We start from the raw sequence: 21115 nt of genomic DNA, 5'->3' as shown, positions 1-21115 counted from the left end.
GTGCTTTGGGCCCCACAGTCCCCATCCCGAAGACGTCCCTCTCCAGAAGGGCAGTGCCAGAAATGACAGGAGCGGAGGGCTCAGTCACCCCAAGGGTGGCCTCGGGGCCCTGAGGAGGCTGGATGCCCCCACGGCTCACTGAAGCTGGGCAAGTCAGTGGTTTAGTATATGCGAGGACCTGCAAAACTGCACCTGCTCAGATCTGGTCCTTAACGAGGGACCTTCCAACGAGGCAGCGCGTGGGATCCTCGGGAGCCCACTCCGAGGCCTCACCCTTCCCCACTGCAGCCCTGACGCTGCCCACGCTGCCCTCCCCGGCCCTGGCACGGGCTGATGGTGCCTGGTGCTTAGCAGGAGACCACAGCTATTTCTGCGACGACCCCCCGGCCCCGCGTAGCGCTTTGCTGCTCGGCGGGACAGCCGAGGCACAGAGCCCGGCCGGGGCTGCCGCCTCCCAGCAAACCCTGCTCGGGGCAAAGGGTGCCCAGATGCATCTGCTCCATTTGCACCCATCTAACACATCACCTTCGGACCAGGCGAAGACCCTGCGTTTCAGTAGCCCCGTGGCCACCCGGGCCAGCGCCTGCCTCTGACCCCGCAGCTGCAGCCTGCCGCGCCATTTGCCTGGGGCAGTTGGAAATTTCCCGGGACAGTTCTGTCTCCCTCTGCTCTGAGACATCCCTCCGAGCTCCCCACACTAGCCCCTGCTGCAGGAGCAGTGGCCCTTCCTCGGTGCCGCCCGGCTGGGCCCAGAGCAGCCGATGCCCCGTGAGCCGGCACGTGCCTGCGCCTCTCCCTGGAGCTCGCTCAGAGGAGCCCTGGCCCTGGTCTCCTGGCCAAATCCAGGCACGTCTCCAGGCAGGGCCGGCCGCCTGCAGCACTCAGCAGTGCACAGAAACCGCAGGATCGTGGTTCAGCTCGGGATGGAGAGGACTTTGGGCAGCCTCCAGTCCGACCTCCTGCTCGGAGCAGGGTCAGCCACGACCAGGTTGCGCAGGGCTTTACCAGTCTGGGTCTTGAAAAGCTCCAAATGGCCCCAGTCCCGGCATTTCCGCACCCAGCTAGCCGGCGCCAGGTCGGGCAGTGGGGGGTGACACCGCTCGCACCCCAGCCGAACCTGGCGCCTTCATTGCGCAGTCGACAGCAGCCCCGCGAAGGGTTCGTGGCTTTGCCAGGAGCCACAGCCCCGGGCTTGGCAGCGCCGGACCCGGCTGCAGCCCCCGGCCGGGCTGCTCCCTCCCAGGTCGCTGGCTGGGGAACGGGACAGGACGGGACGGGACAAGACGGGACGGGACAGGAGGTCGCACAGCAGCTGCAGCCTTTCTGCAGCACCCGCCCTGGGGACGTGGCGTCCAGCACCAGCGTTAAACCTAGCAACAAGTGTGCCTGAAACGGAGATATTTTTCCTGCTCCCTCGGCTCCCCGTGGGAGGGCTCGGGAGCCGTTCATGTACCATCCCCTTGCCTTCCTCCTCCTCTCCCCTCCTCCTCCTCCCGGGCTCGGTGTCGGCCCTGGCCTGTTCCCTGTTGGAAAGGGGCCAGCAAAGGGGCCCCCGGCCCTGGGCACGGCGGGGTCCCTGCGCCCGCTCCCCAGCCAGGCTGCTGGAGGAGTCCCGCAGAGCACCGGTGTCTTAACCCTCCTCTGTAACGGTGTCAGGACACGTTATTTAACAGGGTTCAGTCAACGTCCTCCAGCACGAATGTGAATTCAGGACATTTTCCAGGCCACGAAAAGCCCTAGAGGGCTGCAAATTGCTTCGCCTTCAGACCCCCCCTCGCAAACCACCCCGTCAGGGACGGCAGCACCTTCACGCAGGGCAGCGCGTCCCGGCTCTGCGCGCGGGGCTGGGAAACGCACCCGGCCAGAGTCGCGTCCGTCTGGGCCCAGCATGGACCAGCCCCGGCCCCAGCCCCAGCCCCGGCCCCTCAGCGCTGCTCTCTGCTGCTGTGAAACTCATGTCAGCAGCGGATGTTTAGCAGCACATCTCAGTCTTTGTCACAATCACTATTTTTAAAACTCACAGTCAGGTAATCAGCAGTTTGTCTGTTAACGGATATTCTTATTTCTTCAGCTTACACTTGCTAACAAGATCCCTCCTCCCTCGCCAGCAGCCCTGCACCCACTGCAGCACCCTGGAAAAACACCTTTGAAAAGTGCACGTTTCCCGCAACGGGAGCTGAGATCCCGCAGCCGGTCCCACTCCCACCCCTGCCCCGCTGCTCTCCGCGGTCCCCCGGCCTCTCCCGAGCGCAGGGCCGCGCTTTGGGGATGGACGGCTCCTCCAGCCAAGCTGCGCAAACCCCAGGCCCAGGGACAGCCTGCCGCATCGCGCCGTACCGGGAGCTCCCACCCCATCACACGCCTCTCGCACCATGCAGCATCCCTAAAACCCCTCTCTCCCCGCTGATTATCCCCTTTGGAGAGTTGTGCATCACAGGCACGGAGCCGAGACGGACACAGATATGCTCTCCCAGCCTCTGCAACCCCCACCCCGCATTTTTCATTTTAGTTTAGCTTGGCTCCTTCCAACTTCTCGGCGCATTGCTGTGATGGGGAACGGTGTTCCCGGCACGGCCGCATCAGAGCCGGGGAGACGTCGTCTCCTTGCCCGGCTGTGCCACGCGATGCACAGGAACAACAGCTCGGGAAGTCGCCGGTGAGAGCAGCCTGCGCTGCCTGTGTGGGTGGCACCCATCAGCCGCCTTTGCCAGGGAGTGAGAGACATTCCCATTAAATCTAGTGTCATGCATTATATACGGAGAAGCAGATCAGAGAGACATACCGAAAATGCCGAGAGAAACTCCGGTCCTTTCCCATTTGTAGGGGTGCGATACGAACAAAAGGGAGATGCTTCAGCTCCTCATGCAGATGAGGCTCAGCCTCGGCTCACGCCCACGACGCGGCCGGATCCAACAACGGAGCCGCGCGCCAGCCGGTGCCCCCCTGCCACTTCACACCCCCGCGGTGCGCGGGGACGCGGCCAGATGGACCCGCTTGCCAGCAAACTCTACCTGGGCTGGCTCCCTGCCTCCCCTTCGCACTTGCCTTCCGTCTAGCACTCTGTCCCAGGGCTGAGGTTTTACCATGCAGCGAGTGCCTCCTTTTTTTTTTTTTTTTTTAATCAATTCTGCTTTAATATCTGCTTTGTTTTCTCTTTTCCCGGTGCCTTGAGAGATGCACCAGCGGTGTGCCCCAAAAGTCGGCTCAGAAGCCTTTTGCTTTCTCTAAAACTGCCGCCTCTGTAATTTCCAGCTGGAACTATCTTGTAACATTGCTGCGCAGAAAGGAGGGCACGGATCCTCGCGAACTCCGGAGGGATGCCTCGGCGGCGCTAATTAGTTGACTTCTAAAGTGCTTCTGTTTAAATTACACGCTGCTATAATGGGTGAGAAATCTTAAAGGAAAACAGCGACTGCGCTGCACGGATTGCTTCGCCTCCAGGTTTAGCGGCCGGCGAGCTCTTGCCAGCTGGCGGCGGCTCTGGCTGCAGCCTGAGCTCACGGGTCCAGACCTCTCCCCGTTTGCCTTCGCACCCGCTCCGGGTCTTCGGGACCGGCTGCGGCCTGGCTGAGTTCAGTCCCCGGGGAGCGCCTCTTTCGGTGCCCGCAGGAGGCCGCGGCGGGCGCCTGCCGCCCCCGAGCTCCCGCACCGCGTCTCTGGCAGCTCCTGGGCGTCCATCCTGCCCGGTGCCCTCCCTGCCGGTACGCCGCTGCCGCCCGAACCCAGGAATTCCTCCTGTGCCGCGTGCGTGTCCCAGGGCCAGAGCGGGAGCAGGCCTCGATTCAGCAAAGTCGTGAGCGCAAACCTTGCCTGCTCGGCGCCGTGGAGCACCACTTGCCCCCGGGGCAGGACACCAGTTCCGTGTGCCTCGTACACACCGTGCTCGCACAGGTGGCAAGAGAAGGGCCCGGGCAGGGAGCCTGCTGCAATTATTCGGACAGAGAACGGGAGCAGGACTGAACCCCTGGTCCATAAACTCCGAATAGGCGGCAGGACTTAAGGCCGGGGCTGCGCAGACCTGCACGGCTGCCTGGCACGATGCACATTATTTACACACAACGGGAAAAATACTGTAATTCCAGAAATTCCTAACGCAGCCCTGAGAGGTAAAATTCTGCACTGTGAATACCAGCTCCTCAAGCCTCTTCTGCAGAGTTAGAAAGTAAAATCATTCGGGCTAGAAGACAAAAAAATCTTTAATTTAAATAATGCCATCTCTAAACAGAGCACTTGTATTTGATAAGGAGGATACGGAGCTTTCCAGAGCTGCCACCCCAAGACATGATCTGCGGTAGCAGAGGAAGGAAAAGTGAAAACTATATGGTTTAGCACTGAAGCAACCAGCAAAGACCTGACCTTGAGTCTGGCAGATGTGCAGAAACACACGTCCCAGGGTGGATTAAAACACTGAACTACATTTGGATTATATCGACATTGCGCTGCATAAACAGCTACCAGTCTGGAAAAATACTTCTGCCCCAGCAGTATACTGCAATGCTAAAATTCACACACTTTTGCAATAGAAAAGTCTTTCCCTGTTTTACCCATGTAACAGGACTTTTGGTTATTGAATTGCACAGATTTTCTCAAGCCTAATGTACTTTTTCTTGTCTGGATTTCTCTACCGATTCTTAGCAGACTGCAGCCAGGCTCTGGGCACTCATCCCACAGTGCGGTGGTGGCCTGTAAGAGCTGCAGGGGACAGTTAGTGGCATAAAAAACAAATCAGTTCCCTCTTTATTGGGATTAAAAACACATGAGGGTTTCCAATAGTCTTGGCTTTTGCTAACTAGCTTTCAATCTGGAGCCGAAGTGGCCATGCCAATACCCACCAAATCTTTTCCTCTCTCACCGCCAGCGCGGCAGGTTACCCTGCGGGAGGGCTGCTCCGAGCTCCCCGCACACCGCCCGCTCCCCCTTTGCGGCGCGCAGAAGGGGGGCTCGTCGCCGCGCGCGGCGAGAGGATGCTGCTGATTGCACCTTTCCTGCGAGACAGACGCTGCACAAATTACACCATCCCTGTGCGGGGAGCGGCGAGCCCTCCGGTGCCCCGGCAGCGCAAAGGGGGCTGAAATTCCGCGGCATTTCAGCGGTTTCACCCATGCTAAATTTTGCAGGATTCAAAGTATTTAGGGATGTTATCTGTGCGTGTCCAGGAGAGCTGGCCCGGGAACACGCAGCCCCTCTGCCCGTGCTCAGGCGGAGGTGGCAATCAGTCAATCAGCCGTGTGTGCGTGTGTGTGCGTTTGCAGTCCCTGCGCTGGACTCCAGCCACCGGCAGCAACACCACCACAACACGGGACACACGGGCCTCTCTAAAGGGCGGCGCACGAGAAGGATTTGCAAATGGAAATTACTACTCCAGCTTCTGTAGCAAGCACAGAACTGTAATTTTCACACAATGGCTTTTTTTGTGTACACAAGACTATTATCCCCTGTAATGGAAGGCTCAATAATTATTCATTTGGCCACAGATGTTTTGCAGATGTGACCCGTTATTATCATTAAATAGAAATGAAGGCCCTTTTCCACCTGAGCACAGCAGGCTTGGGGCTGTGGCGGCCGCTTGCCGGGGAGGGGAGCTCGCCCAGCCCTTCTGCGGCCTCCCCTGCTTCTCCCCAGGGACAAAGCCTGAACACAGCGAGACAGTGCTGAGCGCCAGGCCGTAACGCCATTAACAGGTCGGCAAGGGCTGAAGGCAAGGCAGAATGACGACACCAGGCTTTATTTAAAGGTTTGCGGGAGCCCGTGAACGGACGGGACCTCCCGGGCCCCTGGGTGCCACAGGGCGATGGGAGAACACAGCCCGCGAGCGGGGCCAGTCGGCTTTTATTGATGCAGACGCCTAAGCCAGGGCGCCAGGAGAGGCACTGCCGCAGCGGAGGGAAAGGCACGTTCCAAGCCCTCCGGCGCTCCGGGACAAGCTCCCCTGGGCTCCGATTTCCCCAGTGCCCTCGCCGGAGAGCAGCTCCCCGCACCCAGCGCGGCGCAGAGCGTGGGTCTGCGGTGCGGCGGCCGCTCCCGCCGCGAGGGCCAGCTCGGCCAGGGAGCCTCCGCGCGGCCCCGCCGGCACGTCCCCTGCGCAGCCCCCGGCGAGCGCCACGCTGACGCCCTTCCCGTGTGCCTATTGCCCTGTGCACGCTCTCTCACGCTGTGCTGTCCCGCGCTCGGATGACTATTGATCTCGTCCCCGAGCAAAAGGCCGGTAAGAGCTTCCCTGGAGCCAGCGCCCGGCTCGCGCTCGGAGGGGGTGACCTTCCCTATTAATAGAGGAGCGCTGGGTCCCTGGGGCTCTCGCGTGTCACCGCAGGCTCGCCCCGATCCAGCAGGAAGGAGGGGAGGTCCGTGGGCTGGCGGTGGCTCTCCGTCATGGGCAGCAATGTCACCTTCTCTCAGGCAACGTAAACCATTGAGAGCCGATGGCTCTGTCTTTCCACGGGAGTGGACTGGCAGCCTGGCTCCGGAGCTGCCGAGGACCCGGAAACATTTCTTCTGGAGACAAAAGAAACGCCCAGAAGGGCTTTTTTCTGTAGCCTCCATCCTTACTGGCATCAGCCAGCAGGTATTCAGAGACGGTGGCCAAATGCCTGCTCACTGCAGACTGCAGAGCCACCCGGCCCAGCTCACGCACCGGCATCCGTGCCGCGGCTGCTGGCGTCAGCGTGGGAAAGGATGTGCGTGGCAGCGTGGCAGGACGCTGCTGGGAAAAGGCCGCAGCGCTGGAGCAGAGAGCCCTGCGAGCCCGGTGCCGCGATGCCGGCGGCAGGCAGCTGTGCCAGGGAAACCCAGGGCCTGCAGGCGGCTCCCACCCACCGACGCGCCCAGCACCTCCCGTACCACCATCTGCAGCTCCGTCTGTCCCGGCTCCTGCCGCGCCGCCGCTCCATGCCCGCGGCTCGCTGCGTGCAGAGGGCTGTCAGGCACGCTGAGGGCTCACTCCTCCTCCGTCCCGCATCTTGGGGCCCAAAGACGGTTCCTGCAGCAGCAGGGGGGAGCCCAGAGGCTGCTCTAAGTTCCGGCGGGCAAGAGCATCCCCGGGGCTTCCCTGCCTGGCTCCGGGCGCTGTGTCACAGGCTCGCTCCGGGACCGCAGCCAAATCGTTCAGTGTGTGCATGCCCCGTGGGCGAGCTCGCGCACCGGCGCCCTGCGGGAAGCCGGGGAGCTGCGGGCTGAGGTTTCCAGAGCGCTTAGGCACGTTCCTCTCCCGGGAGCAGGTCTGAGCGCCAGCACGCCAGCGGCTGAGACCTCTGCCAGGCCTTTGCCCCGGGCTTAGGCCGCTGCGGGAGGTCTTGGAGCCGAGCGCGCTTTGCTGTGCATGCCCCAAGTTTCTTCTGCCTCCAGACATTCAATGTTAAAGCAGCTCCTGGGACACCGGGAGTTTTGTCACAAGCTACTGCGGGATCGGGACCCTCTGCTTTTCGACGGCACAGAGAGCAGCGACGCTTCTGCTGCCATGTTTGTTGTCCTGCCCGTGTTTCCTACAGCGCAGGCGGAAGGGCAGCACCCCAGCTCGCAAGGCTCCGGAAGGCGCTCCTGCTGCCGCCGGCCGTGGGGACAGGCACCGCCGCTCAACGCGCGCCTGCCGGTTAGGGCCGTCGCCGACTCTGTTAAGCTCTTTGGTTTGGGAACAGCAAGGAAGATCCGTTTTTTTTTTGTGTTTCATTCAAGAAAGCTAGAAAACATACAGACCAAACAACTTCTTTCCAAAATAAAAGTTGCAAATCAGTTTTAATATGCAGCCATGCTATGCTGATATAATCTGCATTATAGGAGTTTGATTTCTCAAAGCAAATTAATCTCTTAATAGATTTTGCACTAAGGTATTTTGGTCATGACCTATTTGAACTCCACCTGTATAAGAGGAACTCCACTCCCACTTATCATCACTCTTCCTATCTGGTGGCAGATCTTTTTCTGCTGCCCTAATTCCTTTTTCTGGGCAGTTTAACATATACCCAGCTAGAAGATTAGTGATTTTTTTTTTGAGGGAAACAAACAAGAAGCTGCTTTTCCTCCATTATCTTCCTACTTTCCCCCCAGCTTCATACAGTATCTATCTGCATGGGTTGCAAGACAGCAGCACACTGTTAGTTTGAAGTTTTAAATGCCGTATAAATCAGCAACAAGAACGAAGCAGATTCAGTGGGGATATTGTCTGTATCTCCTACAAGCTGTATTTTCGCACAAAAAGAGAAGGAAAGCTTTCCCCCGATCCTGGAGGAGCAGATAAGTGGGGAGGGGGAGGCAAGCACAGAAGCGGCACAATGTATAGTGTATAAATCCTGATGGCTAAAATGAAATTTCTTATCCAGAGAATGTCACAGATGGCTGGAGTGTTTTAATACAGGAACATGCCAAGCAATTTTATTGCCATGAAAAACAACCTGAGAAAAATAGATTGTGTTTGAACCATTATTAAAATGAACTCCATGGAATTCCTTCAGTAATCAGAGAACCCCTGACGGGCAGCAGTTTTATCTTTGCCAGGGATCAAAAGTGACTGCAATCAAAAGCGCACACGCCGTAGCCCATGCCCAACAAGGCACCTAGAAGAACAGACTGCAGATTTTACTTAAAGCTTTGTTTCCCCCCCCATGAGCAGAGGCTGTTTAAAAGGCAAATAGACCATAAACAAAGAAGAAAAGTAACGAACTATTGCTAACTACATTCTCCCTGCAGCAGAAAAAAGCGCAACAGAATGACTTAAAGAAGATACATGACAATATACAATAATCTAAACAACACGAGAGTTATCATCTAATGAATTAATACGCGCAGGGTGTGAATGTGGTGCACACACGCACCCAGCTACTCAAATTCAGGTTAATGGGACGACGTCTGTTTAAGCACAGCATCAACACTGGTGTTTTATACACAAGGTTTCCAGCACTGAAGGTCAATGGGGAGAAAGGGGATCTGCATTTTCATCACTTCACGGTTCCAGTGCAAACAGATGTTTTCGAACTGAAACCCTGCTGCCGGGCAGCCCGGAGCGCGGCACGGGCATCTCCGGCGCCGCCGCTGGCACTGGGGAAACGCGAGCCGCAAACCACAGAGACACGGCGGCAGGCACCCGGCGCTCCAGCAGTACCAAAGCCCGTTTCAAGGTAGGTGAGGAATCCCATTTGTGATGCCCAGCTCTGGGGGTGACTCTGTCCCCCAAAGCAGGGGGGAAAAGCAGGCAGCTGCTCCGAGGGCGCTGCAGAGTCCCCTCGGTGCAGGGACGGTGCAATTCCTGTGCCGAAACTGTAGCCCTGCCCTGGTTTGAAAACAACTCAGAAATAAGGGACGAGCTGAGAGGCGCCTGCACCCCGGGGATGCCGAACTACTCCACACAACACAGCCCCCGCTCCCATCCCGGCTCCGGGGTGCCTGCTCCGCTCCACAGCCCCCCGACGCGTTCGGCACCACCGCGGAGGAACGGGAGCGTAAAGCCCCTGCTGCTCACCTGGGACCAGACCCAGGCTCTGACATTCACAGCTGACGGAGGAATACAAAATAAAAGGCTTCCCGCTATCCCCCACCCGGCCGAGCTGCGATGCGCTGAGTCTCTGATGATAGCAGCTCCCATGCAATAAGGATGCTAAGAGTTAATTAACTTTTAGCACATCTAGTTTTTGCAGTGCCTGGGGTTGCTAGATTGAAGTATTAAGCTGCTTTAAAACCATTCCCATCCTAGCCCCCCTTGGGTCCCCAGGAAAGGTCTGTTCGTTACTTACCCAAGACAGCTCATCTTTCCCTCTCGCTGCTGTATTTCATCATTCTTGAGCAAAACTACAGTTGTGCACTTTTACCATATAGACCAAGCATATGGGCAGGGGATCTGAGCGCAGGGAGGAACTGGCACAGCACGTGCATTATCCCTGCTATCCACAACCAAACGGATGAAGAAAATGTCAGCAAATTAAAATCTGCAGGAGCTTAATTCTGGACAAATGGGATGAAATCCATTTGAGCTGGAAAGAAAAAAAGAAAACTCAAACAAAAACTCAGTCCTAGGACAGAGAGGAGGAAGAGAGGTGTCTGCAGCCCCTGTGTCTCTGCAGAAAGGCAGTTTCTGTGCTCAGTCTAGGGGTCTTGGGTTACGCTGCAAACCAGCACCTTGCGGGAACACATTAACTCCCTGGGGGAAGGGGACCCGCAGAGGAACCATCGAAGCAGGAGGGCTGGCAGCAGCAGCGTCCCAAAAATAAACAGAGCCGGTGCAGAGGGAAGATCCAATCAGGCTAGAGCGAGGGCTAGCAGCATCCCGGGGATTTACAGGCTGCCTTGCTCGGCACAGGGCATGCCAGCACCGAGAGCCGCACGGCAGCCAGGGCTGCAGCGGGAGGGCGGCGTGCACGGCGGGCCGGGGGCTTCCCACGGCAGCTCCCGTGCACCATCCTGCCTGCCCGGGCAGCGCGTGAGGAAACTGTTGGGAGACTTTCTCCTCCCTCATCCGCAAGGGTCATGGAGCCCCAGTCCCCAGCCGATGGGAAGAGCCATCACCCTGCCACTAGCAGCTGCCGGGAAGGGGCTCATCCCAGCCCCTCTTGGTGGGTTTTCTCCTGGTTTTGCATGGTGAGAAGGCATCAGAAAGCCCTGACTGCTGAAACCCCTTGGAGTAGAGGTCTGTGGGACTCCCACATCACCGTAGCATCCCAGGGAACTGCCAGGCCTGGATGTAGCACTGGGAGGAAACTGGGATTCAGTGTTACTGCAAGGGGCTGACTGCTCTGCTGGTTGGGTGGCCTGGGGTGACCAAACTGCTACAGAGACCGGGGAGAGGGCTGGGGTGGCAGGACTCTCACACCAAGGCAGAGCTCCTCCTCGGTCTCACCGCATCCCTATTCATCAAAATAATTCACATCCATAGATAACTCAGAGGGAAACAGCCCTTGGAGGACTCCCGTGCCCGGGAGCTGAGCACTGGGCTGCTGCGAGGGGGAGAAGGGCAGCCCTCGCCCAGCCTGGACTGCGCCACGCGTGCGGTGGGGCTGGCCCAGCGGGCCGCGCAACGGGCCCCTGCCCACAGCCCTTATCCCTTCAGCATCCCACAGTCGTTCGGGCACAAGGTGGGGACTGCAAGGGAGCCATCGGCACCACGATTTCCCGCACAAGGGAGCGCTTGGCAGCGACAACGGGGACAGGATGTTCAGCCTTCTGGTTACTCAGGCGTCTCGTTATGGGAAGACCTTTCCCCCTGGATTAGAACCACCACCTCTATTTCCCACACTCAATGAAACAGCCGTCGGCAGGTGACAAATCTCCGCAACGTGAGCCAAAGGACGTCCCTTCCAAAGGACGTTTGCTGAATTAGCTCAAATTAGCTCAGCTTGTCCAAGTCACATTCCAGGCTGGGGACGCAAATGCCACCGAGCACATCCCTGCACGAGCTCCAGGCAGGCACGGCGGGGTGACTGTGAGTCACGGGCGAAACCACTGCCTCCCTCGCGGTGCCATGGCACGTCCGGCACCGAAAGCCTCGGTGCAGCCAGGTTCAGCAAGGGCTCCAGCTGCTAACAGCGCTTGCGGCCACCTCGGGAGCACCCGGGGCTGGCGAGGGGGCGGCAGCTGAGCCAGGGCAGCGCGGGTGAAAGCAGGGGAATGGGGCAGGAGCCGGGAGGGCGGCGTGGGAATCCCAAGGGCTACGCCAGAGGCTCAAAGCCAAACCCCCAGGTCATCTGGGGGTCCCTTAACCCCAAGCCTGAGACTGTTTGGGTCCCGTCACTGGATTTAGATCCTTTCTTAACAAAAAAAAAGCAGAACACCAAACAAACTGTCTCCAGCTATGTGGAAATAACTCAGATGAATTTACAGCATCCCATAAACCTAGAGCACATTGTAGCCTCTCACCACCTTTCAGTGAGTTATTAAAAGCATTAAAAGCTCTTGCTCAGTGGCAAACCTGTTCAATGACAAACTCCAGCATAAGCAGCTCATATTATGCAGAAGCAGCAAACACAGAGCTGCTTATACTTGCCACAGACACATCCTCAGCTAGGAAACCTGGTTTCTAAAGCAACTCTTTTCTCTTGAACTCATTTCATCAAGATTAGATGGTAAATCTTTTCCCTAAGCTAAATATTTCATTTCCATTAAACCGAGATTAGCTGCCTGATTTACTGAGCATCTTACCCCAGCCCCAATGTTAACCTTTCACACTGGGGCAGGGGATGATTATGGGGGTTTTAATCTGTTATTTTCCGAACCAGCAGAGCCATAAGTGGAAGCTGCCCCGGCAGCTTTGTTGTTCTGGGACTCGGGTGCTGCTGAGCGGGCAGCATCTCGGTGCTCCCCGGGACAGCAGCCAGCAGCTGTGGGAGCGTCGGGGCTGGCCACTGCTCTCCCCCGCTCCTCGCTTACGGGGGTCTTCGGGAAGGAGACCTCCCATGAGGAAAACCCGCTGTGCCCCACGCAAAGGGTGTTGGGTCCAGATGGAATAAGCACATGAAAATTTAGAAGCTTATTTAAATCCCCTCTGCAGAAAAAAAATCCCATATAATTTCACAGGGATAAAGACAATGGAGTTCTCCAAGACTTTCAAGGCATCTCTGTCCATCTTATTAAAGAGCTTTTCTGTTTTTTTCTTTTTTTCTTAATTGAGACTAATTTTGAGATTTGCGTGACAGTCCCGCTCAGCACCAGCCGACTCTGCCCCGAATGCTCCCGCCATGGGATTTGCACACCCAGTCTCCCCCTTGCACCCACATTCGGCAGCCACATTCGGCTCCCGCTGGGGCGGCAGAGCAGAGAGGCAAAACAGCGATCCCAGCGGGGGCAGGAACAGGCCTGGGGGCCCAGCTTGGCCCGTGGGCTCGCTCACACCCCAGGGGCACCAGCAACGTTTCCCACCGCCTGCGCTCCGAGAGACGGCATCTCATCAGTGCCCAGGCACAGCCAGCGCTGCAGAGCACAGGGGTCGAGCAAGCCCGAGCGCTGCGTCCGTACCCATCTCCTGGCCGGGCTTTGCCCACGGATGGCGGTCCTAAAGGGGCTCCGGAGGGCCCGTGCACGGCCCGCCACAGCAGAGCCGCTGCGAGGAGCACGGGGGGATGCCGCGAGGCCGGGGCCACCCTGGGCCACCCGCTCTCAACGCCCTCCCCACCGCCGGGACCTCTGCAAGCGCGGCTGAGACCCTGGCACAGAGGATGTTGTTATGGTAACTGTAACATCTTGCAATTTCACTGATTAAAGCAGGAATTGGAAAGCCAGGCCCAGAGTGGGGCCAGATGGAGACCTGATTCCCTAATGGCCATCGTCTCTGCCTGACCATAATCCCCATCACGTGCCCTGGGCACAGACAGCGTCTCGCTGTGCAGACCCACCCTGCTCCCTGCGAAGAGCAGGCAGACCTGCTGTGCAGACGGCAAGCCTGCCCGGGTCTCGCCGCGGCGGGACAGCTCCACCAAGGGCAGCAGAGATGCTAGACCGACACCAGGACGAATCCACCAAGGACCCCGAGCCCTGTCCTCACTTAAAACCCCACCTTGCACCATCCCAGCAGTGCAAAGAGGACTTAAATGCAACAAAGTTATGTATACAGTCACTGCAAGAGAGCCAAATCCAGACAAGAATTTGGCTTCCAGCTCACACCCACAGATGAGATGGGATACTTCCATCCTCGCATGGCCGCAATGCTGCAAACCCCCTAGATCCCCCATGGCTGATATTTAGCAGGCTGCATTTGGAGCGACAGCTCAGACCAGTCTCTGCCACTCTTGGAGAGAAAGAACTTCAAAGACAGCAATTTTCCTTCCTCCCCTTGATGTGAGGATTCAAGCTGTGCTGAAAGTGCCAGATGCAGAGGGAGAAAACGCTGTGAGCTGAGTGCAGCCGCTGGCCAGTGGGGAGAGCGACCCGTGCGCACAGTGCGAGCCAGAGCCAGGCACACGCTGCAGCACGTGCCGCAGCAGTGGCACCACGCGCACGTGCTGCCCCGACAGACACGCGTGCCGCCACCTCCGCATCCGCACCCCGCGCTCTGCCCTCGGCACCGGCGCACGCGGGCCAGCGTGCAGGGCAGCACTGAGCAGGGCACACGCAGCCCAGCCCACCCGAGACGCCAGGGTGGACGTGCATTTAGAGCCAGGACATTTTTTTGCTTGCCTGGGTAGGGGATTCTGTGCTTAATCATTTCTAGCCCTGGACTTTTCTTGCACCCTCATGAGGTGTTTTCAGCTGTGCGGAGGGCAATGCAGAGACAACGCCTGAGGGAAAACACTGCATGCTCCATTTCCTGCTAATTTAATCAGGGGGTCTGTCAAAAGAAACTCTGTGAGCGCTCAGCTCTCCTTTCCTGACCAGCAACCCAGGCACGGCGAGCAGGGAAGCTGCGTCCCCTGAAAACACCACGGCAGCCCGTGACTGCGCTTCCTCTTTTCCTCCCCTAGGAACAGTGACTCTCCCCCACTTTCGGGAGAGCACATTAGCCTGACAGGACGGGTGGCCCCTTGCAGTGCTCCTGGCCGGTCCATCCCTGTGACAGGCGGCATCCGCCAGGACAGCACACAGCGGGCCAGGGCTGGAGCTCAAGCGTCACACGGCTCCCGCAGGGACTCGTGCCTGACGGTCATTGTAAATGCCAGGCCCTTTCCGAGGCTGCCGGCAGACGGGCGATCCAAGGCTATGGAGTCCGGCCATCACCCTCCAAGGACGCAGGACAGACTTCCCTGCCTGGCAGGCGAAATTTCCCTGCCTGCCTGTTGTGGGGGTAGCTCATGATAACTTTAAGTGAGCAAGCCGGGTTACTAGCAGTCTAGACGGAGCTGTTTATCCTGCCAGGCACCGGGATGAATTAGCCCATGCTGAGCACCATGCTGCTACTTATGGTCTCCAGGAACCGGCCAACCCATGCACCGCCAACTCCAGCATTTCTGCACCGTGCTCTGCGGCACAGATATCCCTGCCCTTTCTGCCTTGGCAACGGCACCTCACGGATCAGTCAGGATATTGCTCCAGCACTAGGAATTAGGAGGATTAGAGGAACGTCACGGGTTCAAACGGGGTTTCTAAGCAAGACCGAGCAGCACTCGTTCTCAGCCCTGTTTTCCCCACGGCTGCTGGGAAGTTGCACACTCTGCCTTGCCTTCCACGCGCAGCCAGTGGCCCCAATGCAGACAACTTGCCCAGTGGGTTTGGGAAATGTGGGCACGGGACCCCCACGGCATCCTGCCCTTCTGACAGTCCCAGGTGCGAGCCAGGGCTAACTCTTCGGTGCTGGAACGGGTATGAACGAGATGGGGACCAAACTCCGCAGAGAATAAAGGGTGCAAACCACAAGATGGGGAAGGAATCATTCAGTGCCGACCACAAGGACTTCTGCTAAGGGGAGGAAATCAGGCCAAGGGAGAGTGGAAAGGCTTCGTGACTACAAGCTGCACTGACTCAGGATCTCTCACAAGGGAAGTGAGGGCAGCACTCGGGAGCGCGAGCTGACGTGCAGAGACTGCCAGGATCCTGCAAGCACGTGGCCAGGCTTGGTCTCTGCTATCCTCTCCCAGATGAGACTGTCACTTGTGCATTGCACCATCTTCCTGGTCCTGCCAGATTTCCTTGGCCTCTGTGGGGGTTTTACCCCCACTGAAAATGTATCATGAACATATAGCTACTTCAATTAGCAAAATTACCAATCCGTGTTTGACAGTCCCAGAGCACCCATGAATGTGTGACCCACAGATCTGGCCAGATCCCACCTCTGGGACACAGCAGACAGGTGCAGCTCAGCCCAGCGCTTAGCCCTGGGGGAAGGCAGCCCCACGACCCTGACAGAGATCCCCAAAGCCTGCTGGCAACCCTCAGCTGAACCCTAATCTTCAGTTTTCTAATTGTGGAGCTTGATTTATCTCCTGGCCCAGTTCTTGAATAATTGCCAGCCATTCTGCAACTAATTTAATTTCCCTTTGAAATGATGTGCAAAAAAGGGAGCCGAGTCCCGTGTTGTCGGTAGATGCAATGAATCAGTGAGCCTGGTGACCACTAGGTCACTGCAGGGATGGGGACAGCAGGCAATTTCGTGCCTCTGCGCGCTGCAGAAGTGGTGCAGGCTGCTGGCCGCTGGGCAGACACGGAGCTCTCCTTCCCACCATGTCATGAGTGTTACTGCAGCTATGTCTCACACTAGATTCAGTGGTCTGTATGCCAGGACCACTGCGCGTGGACCCACAGGCTGTTACACGTGGGATAGTATGCAAGGTCTCCTGATGCCAGCAGAACAGGGCGAAGCAGCCAGGCAGGCTGCAGGGGTACAATGGTCCAGGAGACTCCATCAAGCTCAGTGCTCGGCTGCTCCCCATCGGAAGGGGGAAGTCCAGCACTGCTGGGTCTCTGCCCCAAGCAGCGAGCAGTCTCAGCTGCAGTTGTTTCCCTCTAGTGAAGATGAACTTGTCTCAGTGGAGCTACAGTCCCACCGGGAAGAGGAGGTGACCCTCCCAGGGAGCCACTCTGCACCTCCAGTGCTTCCCAAGGGAAGCTGCTCGCAGAGTGAGCAAGGGCAGCTTTGTAGGGGGAACTTTATAACCGAAGCCTGAGCTGCTCAGCCACTGTACGCTCATCAGCAGCAGGCTGATGCCCATGTTTTAATTACCAGCATGGCAACATGAAGGTTACTGACACTCTGTACCTGATATTGTCAATAAGAAGCTGGTGGGACTCTTGGGTGAGAACCATGCAGAGGGCATAAGCCAAGTATTCTACCTTCCTCTCTGCTGCATACTGCTTCAGGATGGTGAAAACCTTCTCCTTTACCTCTGGCTGATCACCAAGGATTTCATCTACCTACAGAAGGGCAGGAGCAAGAAAAGAAGAAGGAACAGACATTAAGCAGCAGAGAAATCAAACATACATATACAGGTACAGACTGTATAGAAAACACATCTTGTCTATTTTTAACACCTGGTCAACCAAAGAGAAAGGAATCAATGCAGTGAGGAAAGTGAAACTGCTGTCATCAACCGATCACTAAGCATTACTGGGGCCTCATGCACATTACAGCTACTGCTGTTCTGCATGTTATAAATATCACACTGAAAACATCGGTGTCACAGCAAAACCCAGAACTCTGTTGCTTCACAACTGGTCCCCTGCACAGGCTGCAAGAGGATGCTTTTGGCACTGCTGGGCTTGGACCCAACAGATCATTTTGGAATCTACCCAGCAGAGGACATCACAATGTGTTTTTAGAGGTATTTAAGTCTCTAATGACACCGTGATCCTGCTAAGTGACACTTTCTTGCTGTTAACTCTTGGAAGGCTGCAGGGAAATAGGGAGAGGGAACATGTGTGTGAGCACAGACAGTGGGAAAGGACCTTGCCAGCTCATTAGTTGCTAGCCACTGCCATGTCCACTCCACCTGAGATAGCCATAATGGGCAGACTAATTAGCTAATTAGCATCTAACCAATTATCCTGCACCCAACCCATGGGACCCTCTTCATTAGCCTCTTCCTGGCCCCCTGATAGGAGATGGTGGTGACTGTGGCTGTTCCTTGCCCTGTTGCTTGGTTGGGCAGTGGGTGCTGGACACTGTTGGTGATGCTTTGCTCGAAGCCTACTTGATCCTCACCAGGTACAGCAAATATGAAGGATGCAGAAAATTTTCTTTGCCACAAGCCTGCAGTCCCTGCATCTGTGTTGTACTTTCCTGCTAGTTAATAGTTTTGTGCTGATAGTGGGTTTAACTGTTTCCCTCCAGCTTTGCGAGCATAGGTGGGAACCACCAGTGAGGGCAGTCACCCACCCCTCCCCTGTGTGTGCCACTGTGTTTGTATCTCCCTACAAAAACAGCGCAGATGAGCTGGAAGACAGCTAAGAAGCCTCATATGCTGGATGAGCGAGACCCCTTACATAAGAAAGGGGAAGAGTCGTTGCCTCCTGGCGCTTGTTCTACTTTGAAGCTCTCCAAAGATGGTTATCGCAGACACTTTAACCTACATCACAAACCACCAGGTACTTGTCAATTTGTGAGAGCCATCATGTGAACGCTGCTGAGATTCCCACGAAGCAGCAGACCTTTCAAGGTTATTGAATCTGGGGCATTAAAGGCAGCAGTTCCCCCATGGACAGATTCACGTGCTTTTTGATCTCAAGGTCCAGCATGGTACTGACAAAGAACTCGGCATTTTTTTCATGCACCAAATCCCAGGTCCTTTCTGTTAAATTTTTGCCCAAGGCAAGACTGAAGGGCTTGGCACAGTAGGAACTGTGGTGTTGTTACTGTTGCTTGTATCAATACAACTCTTCAGCATATTTCTGCGCGTGTAGGGGGAAAAACGAAGATGTTGACCTGGAACTGAAACCACGAGCATCTTTATCACTTCCTGGTAATGCCCCTAGGCTGCTGTTAGGCTCGACTTGCACAGCACAGCTCAAATCCTGGCCCTGCTGCCTTTATTAATGTTACTAATTCTGCCATGGGTCTGTTTGCCAAATGAGCCCTATTAAAACAGGGGCTCTGTCGAATGAACAAGTGTGGGAAAAGGCTCCATATCTCCAGCTCGCAAATGATATAAGACATGGGAGCCACAAGCACCCTTAGACCTTCCAGCCTTACGCCAGGGCTGGGACAGGAGTACCTGGGTGCGTGTAGAGCAGTTTCCCTGACCCTCCTTTGGCACCTGGATCATTCTCACTGGCTCTGTCACCAGAAGCACCAGTGAGAGCAGAGCTTCCAGGTAAAACAGGGGGTAAGGCACCTTGCTGAGTTTTGTGTTTTTTATGCATCGTATATAAAATTAAGCTACTTAAAACATCTGAGCCATTAACTCCCCCTAGAGAGCCGTTTGCCAGCCAAGCTGCACTCCAGCGCCTGAAAGCCAGCAGCATGCAGTGCTCTGCAAACTCATTTATGCTCCGATTCTCTGGGGTGCCACAGGCCATCGCAGATGGGTTTGTTCAGAGGGAAGGGACGCGGCAGAGGTACTGCTGCAGGAGTGAGCGGTGTTTCATGGATACAGTGACAATGTTTGCAGGACCAGCCTGGAACCAGTTCCAGGGTAATCCTGTCGAGACTCGCATGAAAAAGGACTACAAAATTATCTGCTTGCTTGCTTAAAAGTGCTCTCCCATGATCACCCATGATCAAGTGTGGAGCAACCTTCCCAGCAGTTGTTAATCTCCTGTAATCAGTGGGTATCTGTTTCACACGCAATACTCCACCTTATGAATCCAAACCTCAATGCATATTTGTGAATCTTTAATTTAAAAGCTGACTGAGGGGATTCGGCTGATACCCATGAATCTCTTTATGAATGTCTTGTTCTTTTATTAGCTCAGGATCAAAAAAACACAAGCCTTGTTATTTTCATAACAGTATTCTAAAAGGCTACTTTGAAATGGAAATTAGAAAGATTATAAATTTGATCATGGTTGTTTTTTTAATTAGCAAGAGGCAATGTGTTTGGTAAACTACCCACTAGGCAGCCTTCAGGAACACAATGAAGATGTAATCACATTGATATTTTTCCCTTGCAACAAAGTAAGACCTAAAATGTCTACAGGATGGCATGCTAAAACTTTAAATGAGTATCAGATACTCCTGAGTAAGAAATGTGTCCCCGTGGATTTCCATTTGACAAATGTTATGCTTCCATAGTGCAAAAAGTAATAAGTACTTGGGATCACCACCCAGAGAATCTCAAAGCTCTTTGCAAAATTTATTTATTCTCCTCGCCATTATTGAAATACGGGTAATTATTAGGCTCCTCTCTCAGACACTGAAGCCCTGAATCTGCACCCCGCAGTCCTCTGACCAAACCGAGACTAGTCCCCCTGCATCCGAGCCCTCTGGCAAGACTGGCACATGCCTATGGGAATCGGCGAAACCCTCAGTACTGAACTACAGCTTTGCTGATTTGTGTCTGCTGAAGATCTGGCCATTGGGTTTTTGCACTGAGAACAAGCCTTAAGCTCAAATGAAATTCCAGGGGCTTGAAATCCCCAAACCAAAAGTGTCCGTGTTCCATGCAGCTCAATGCCCTCAGTGCTAAGGGGAAGGGCAGACACATACATGTGTTATTCCGGCTCTCTGGGGTGCTGCTAATTCTCTGGCCAGCCACGGCTTGCAGAGCGTGTCCGCGTCTGCCGCAGCCCAGAGCAGCCAGGTGCTCAGCACCCCGACAGCCTGCCTGACCTTACCTTCTTGCTGAATTCCTGCGCTTTCCGTTTCCTCTCCTGGTGGATGGCCTCAGCACTCTGGACAAATTCCCGCATGCTGCTGTTGGTCCCTCTCTGCAGCCGCCCGAGCCTCAGCAGCCCCAGCCTCAGAGACCTCCCTTGGCAGGACTGGATCATGGTAGCTGCTGCTTCATAGAGCTTCACCGGGATCCCGTTGATTTCTAGCACGTAATCCCCCGGCTTGATCCCGCACGTGGCGGCAGCTGAGTCTGGGATGACGCTTTCCACTTGCAGGGGGCCGCTGCCGCTGCTCACCAGGGTGAAGCCGAAGCATCCCTGGGGGCCGGGTTTGAGGTCCACCTGCTGCACGCGGGAGACCACGCCGATGCTGGGGGGCACGTTGCCGCACCGCCTCGCCAGGCCGATGAGCGCCTCGCAGCTCAGGGAGGAGACGGGCTGGCCCTCTATCTCCAGGACCTGGTCCCCCGGCAGGAGACCGGCCACGTGAGCGGTGCTGCCCTCTTCTACAGAAAGGATGTAGCAAGGACCATTTCCACTTATCTTGAACCCGAACGCCTCGGGCCAGCCCTGGTTGGTTGTCGGCATGGTTGCAACTGGAAAAGAAGGGGGGGAGATAAGGAATTGTGCTGTACTCTCCTTTATTAATAATGTTAAGCCCTGTAGATACCATGTGGATTCCTTCGGGAGTGTGGGCTCTAGTCCCTGCTCTGTCCTTGCGCCTTTGGAGAAGAAATGCTCCAAAAGGGGATTCTTTTGTTGCTGTTTTTTTTCCCTAAAAATGGCTTTTATTCTTCTATTGTTGGGCTGCCAGCAGTGCCAGTGCATTTAGCAGCGAGGAAGCAAGTTGAACTGGATGAAAAGCCAATGTTTAATCTGACATCCAGAACATGAGGGGAGCCCTTGTTTCACCTGTTAGTTATATATACATAATCCACCTTTCCCATGGAAATGAGTTTAGTCACTTGCTTACATTTACCTGTCTAGCAAAACGATTATCTCATAT

The 21115-nt window shown here is 55.9% G+C and overlaps 1 protein-coding gene across 1 annotated transcript in view; it reads right to left on the bottom strand.

Moving 5' to 3' along the window:
• Window positions 1-20697, bottom strand: part of GRID2IP (Grid2 interacting protein) — a 54052-nt gene extending 33355 nt beyond the window's left edge. The window contains exons 1-2 of the mRNA XM_067306275.1: window positions 20113-20697; window positions 16601-16755 (exon numbers count right to left, since the gene is read on the bottom strand). Of these exons, the coding sequence (XP_067162376.1) occupies window positions 16601-16755; window positions 20113-20697 (740 nt within the window). The remainder of the gene's footprint in view (window positions 1-16600; window positions 16756-20112) is intronic.
• Between the last annotated feature and the right edge of the window lie 418 nt (window positions 20698-21115).

This window comes from Apteryx mantelli, chromosome 16, assembly GCF_036417845.1.
Source record: "Apteryx mantelli isolate bAptMan1 chromosome 16, bAptMan1.hap1, whole genome shotgun sequence".
In the NCBI taxonomy this organism is placed as follows: domain Eukaryota; kingdom Metazoa; phylum Chordata; class Aves; order Apterygiformes; family Apterygidae; genus Apteryx; species Apteryx mantelli.
Note: the sequence above shows the minus strand (reverse complement) of the source record. Positions and strands in the feature narration are given on the sequence as shown.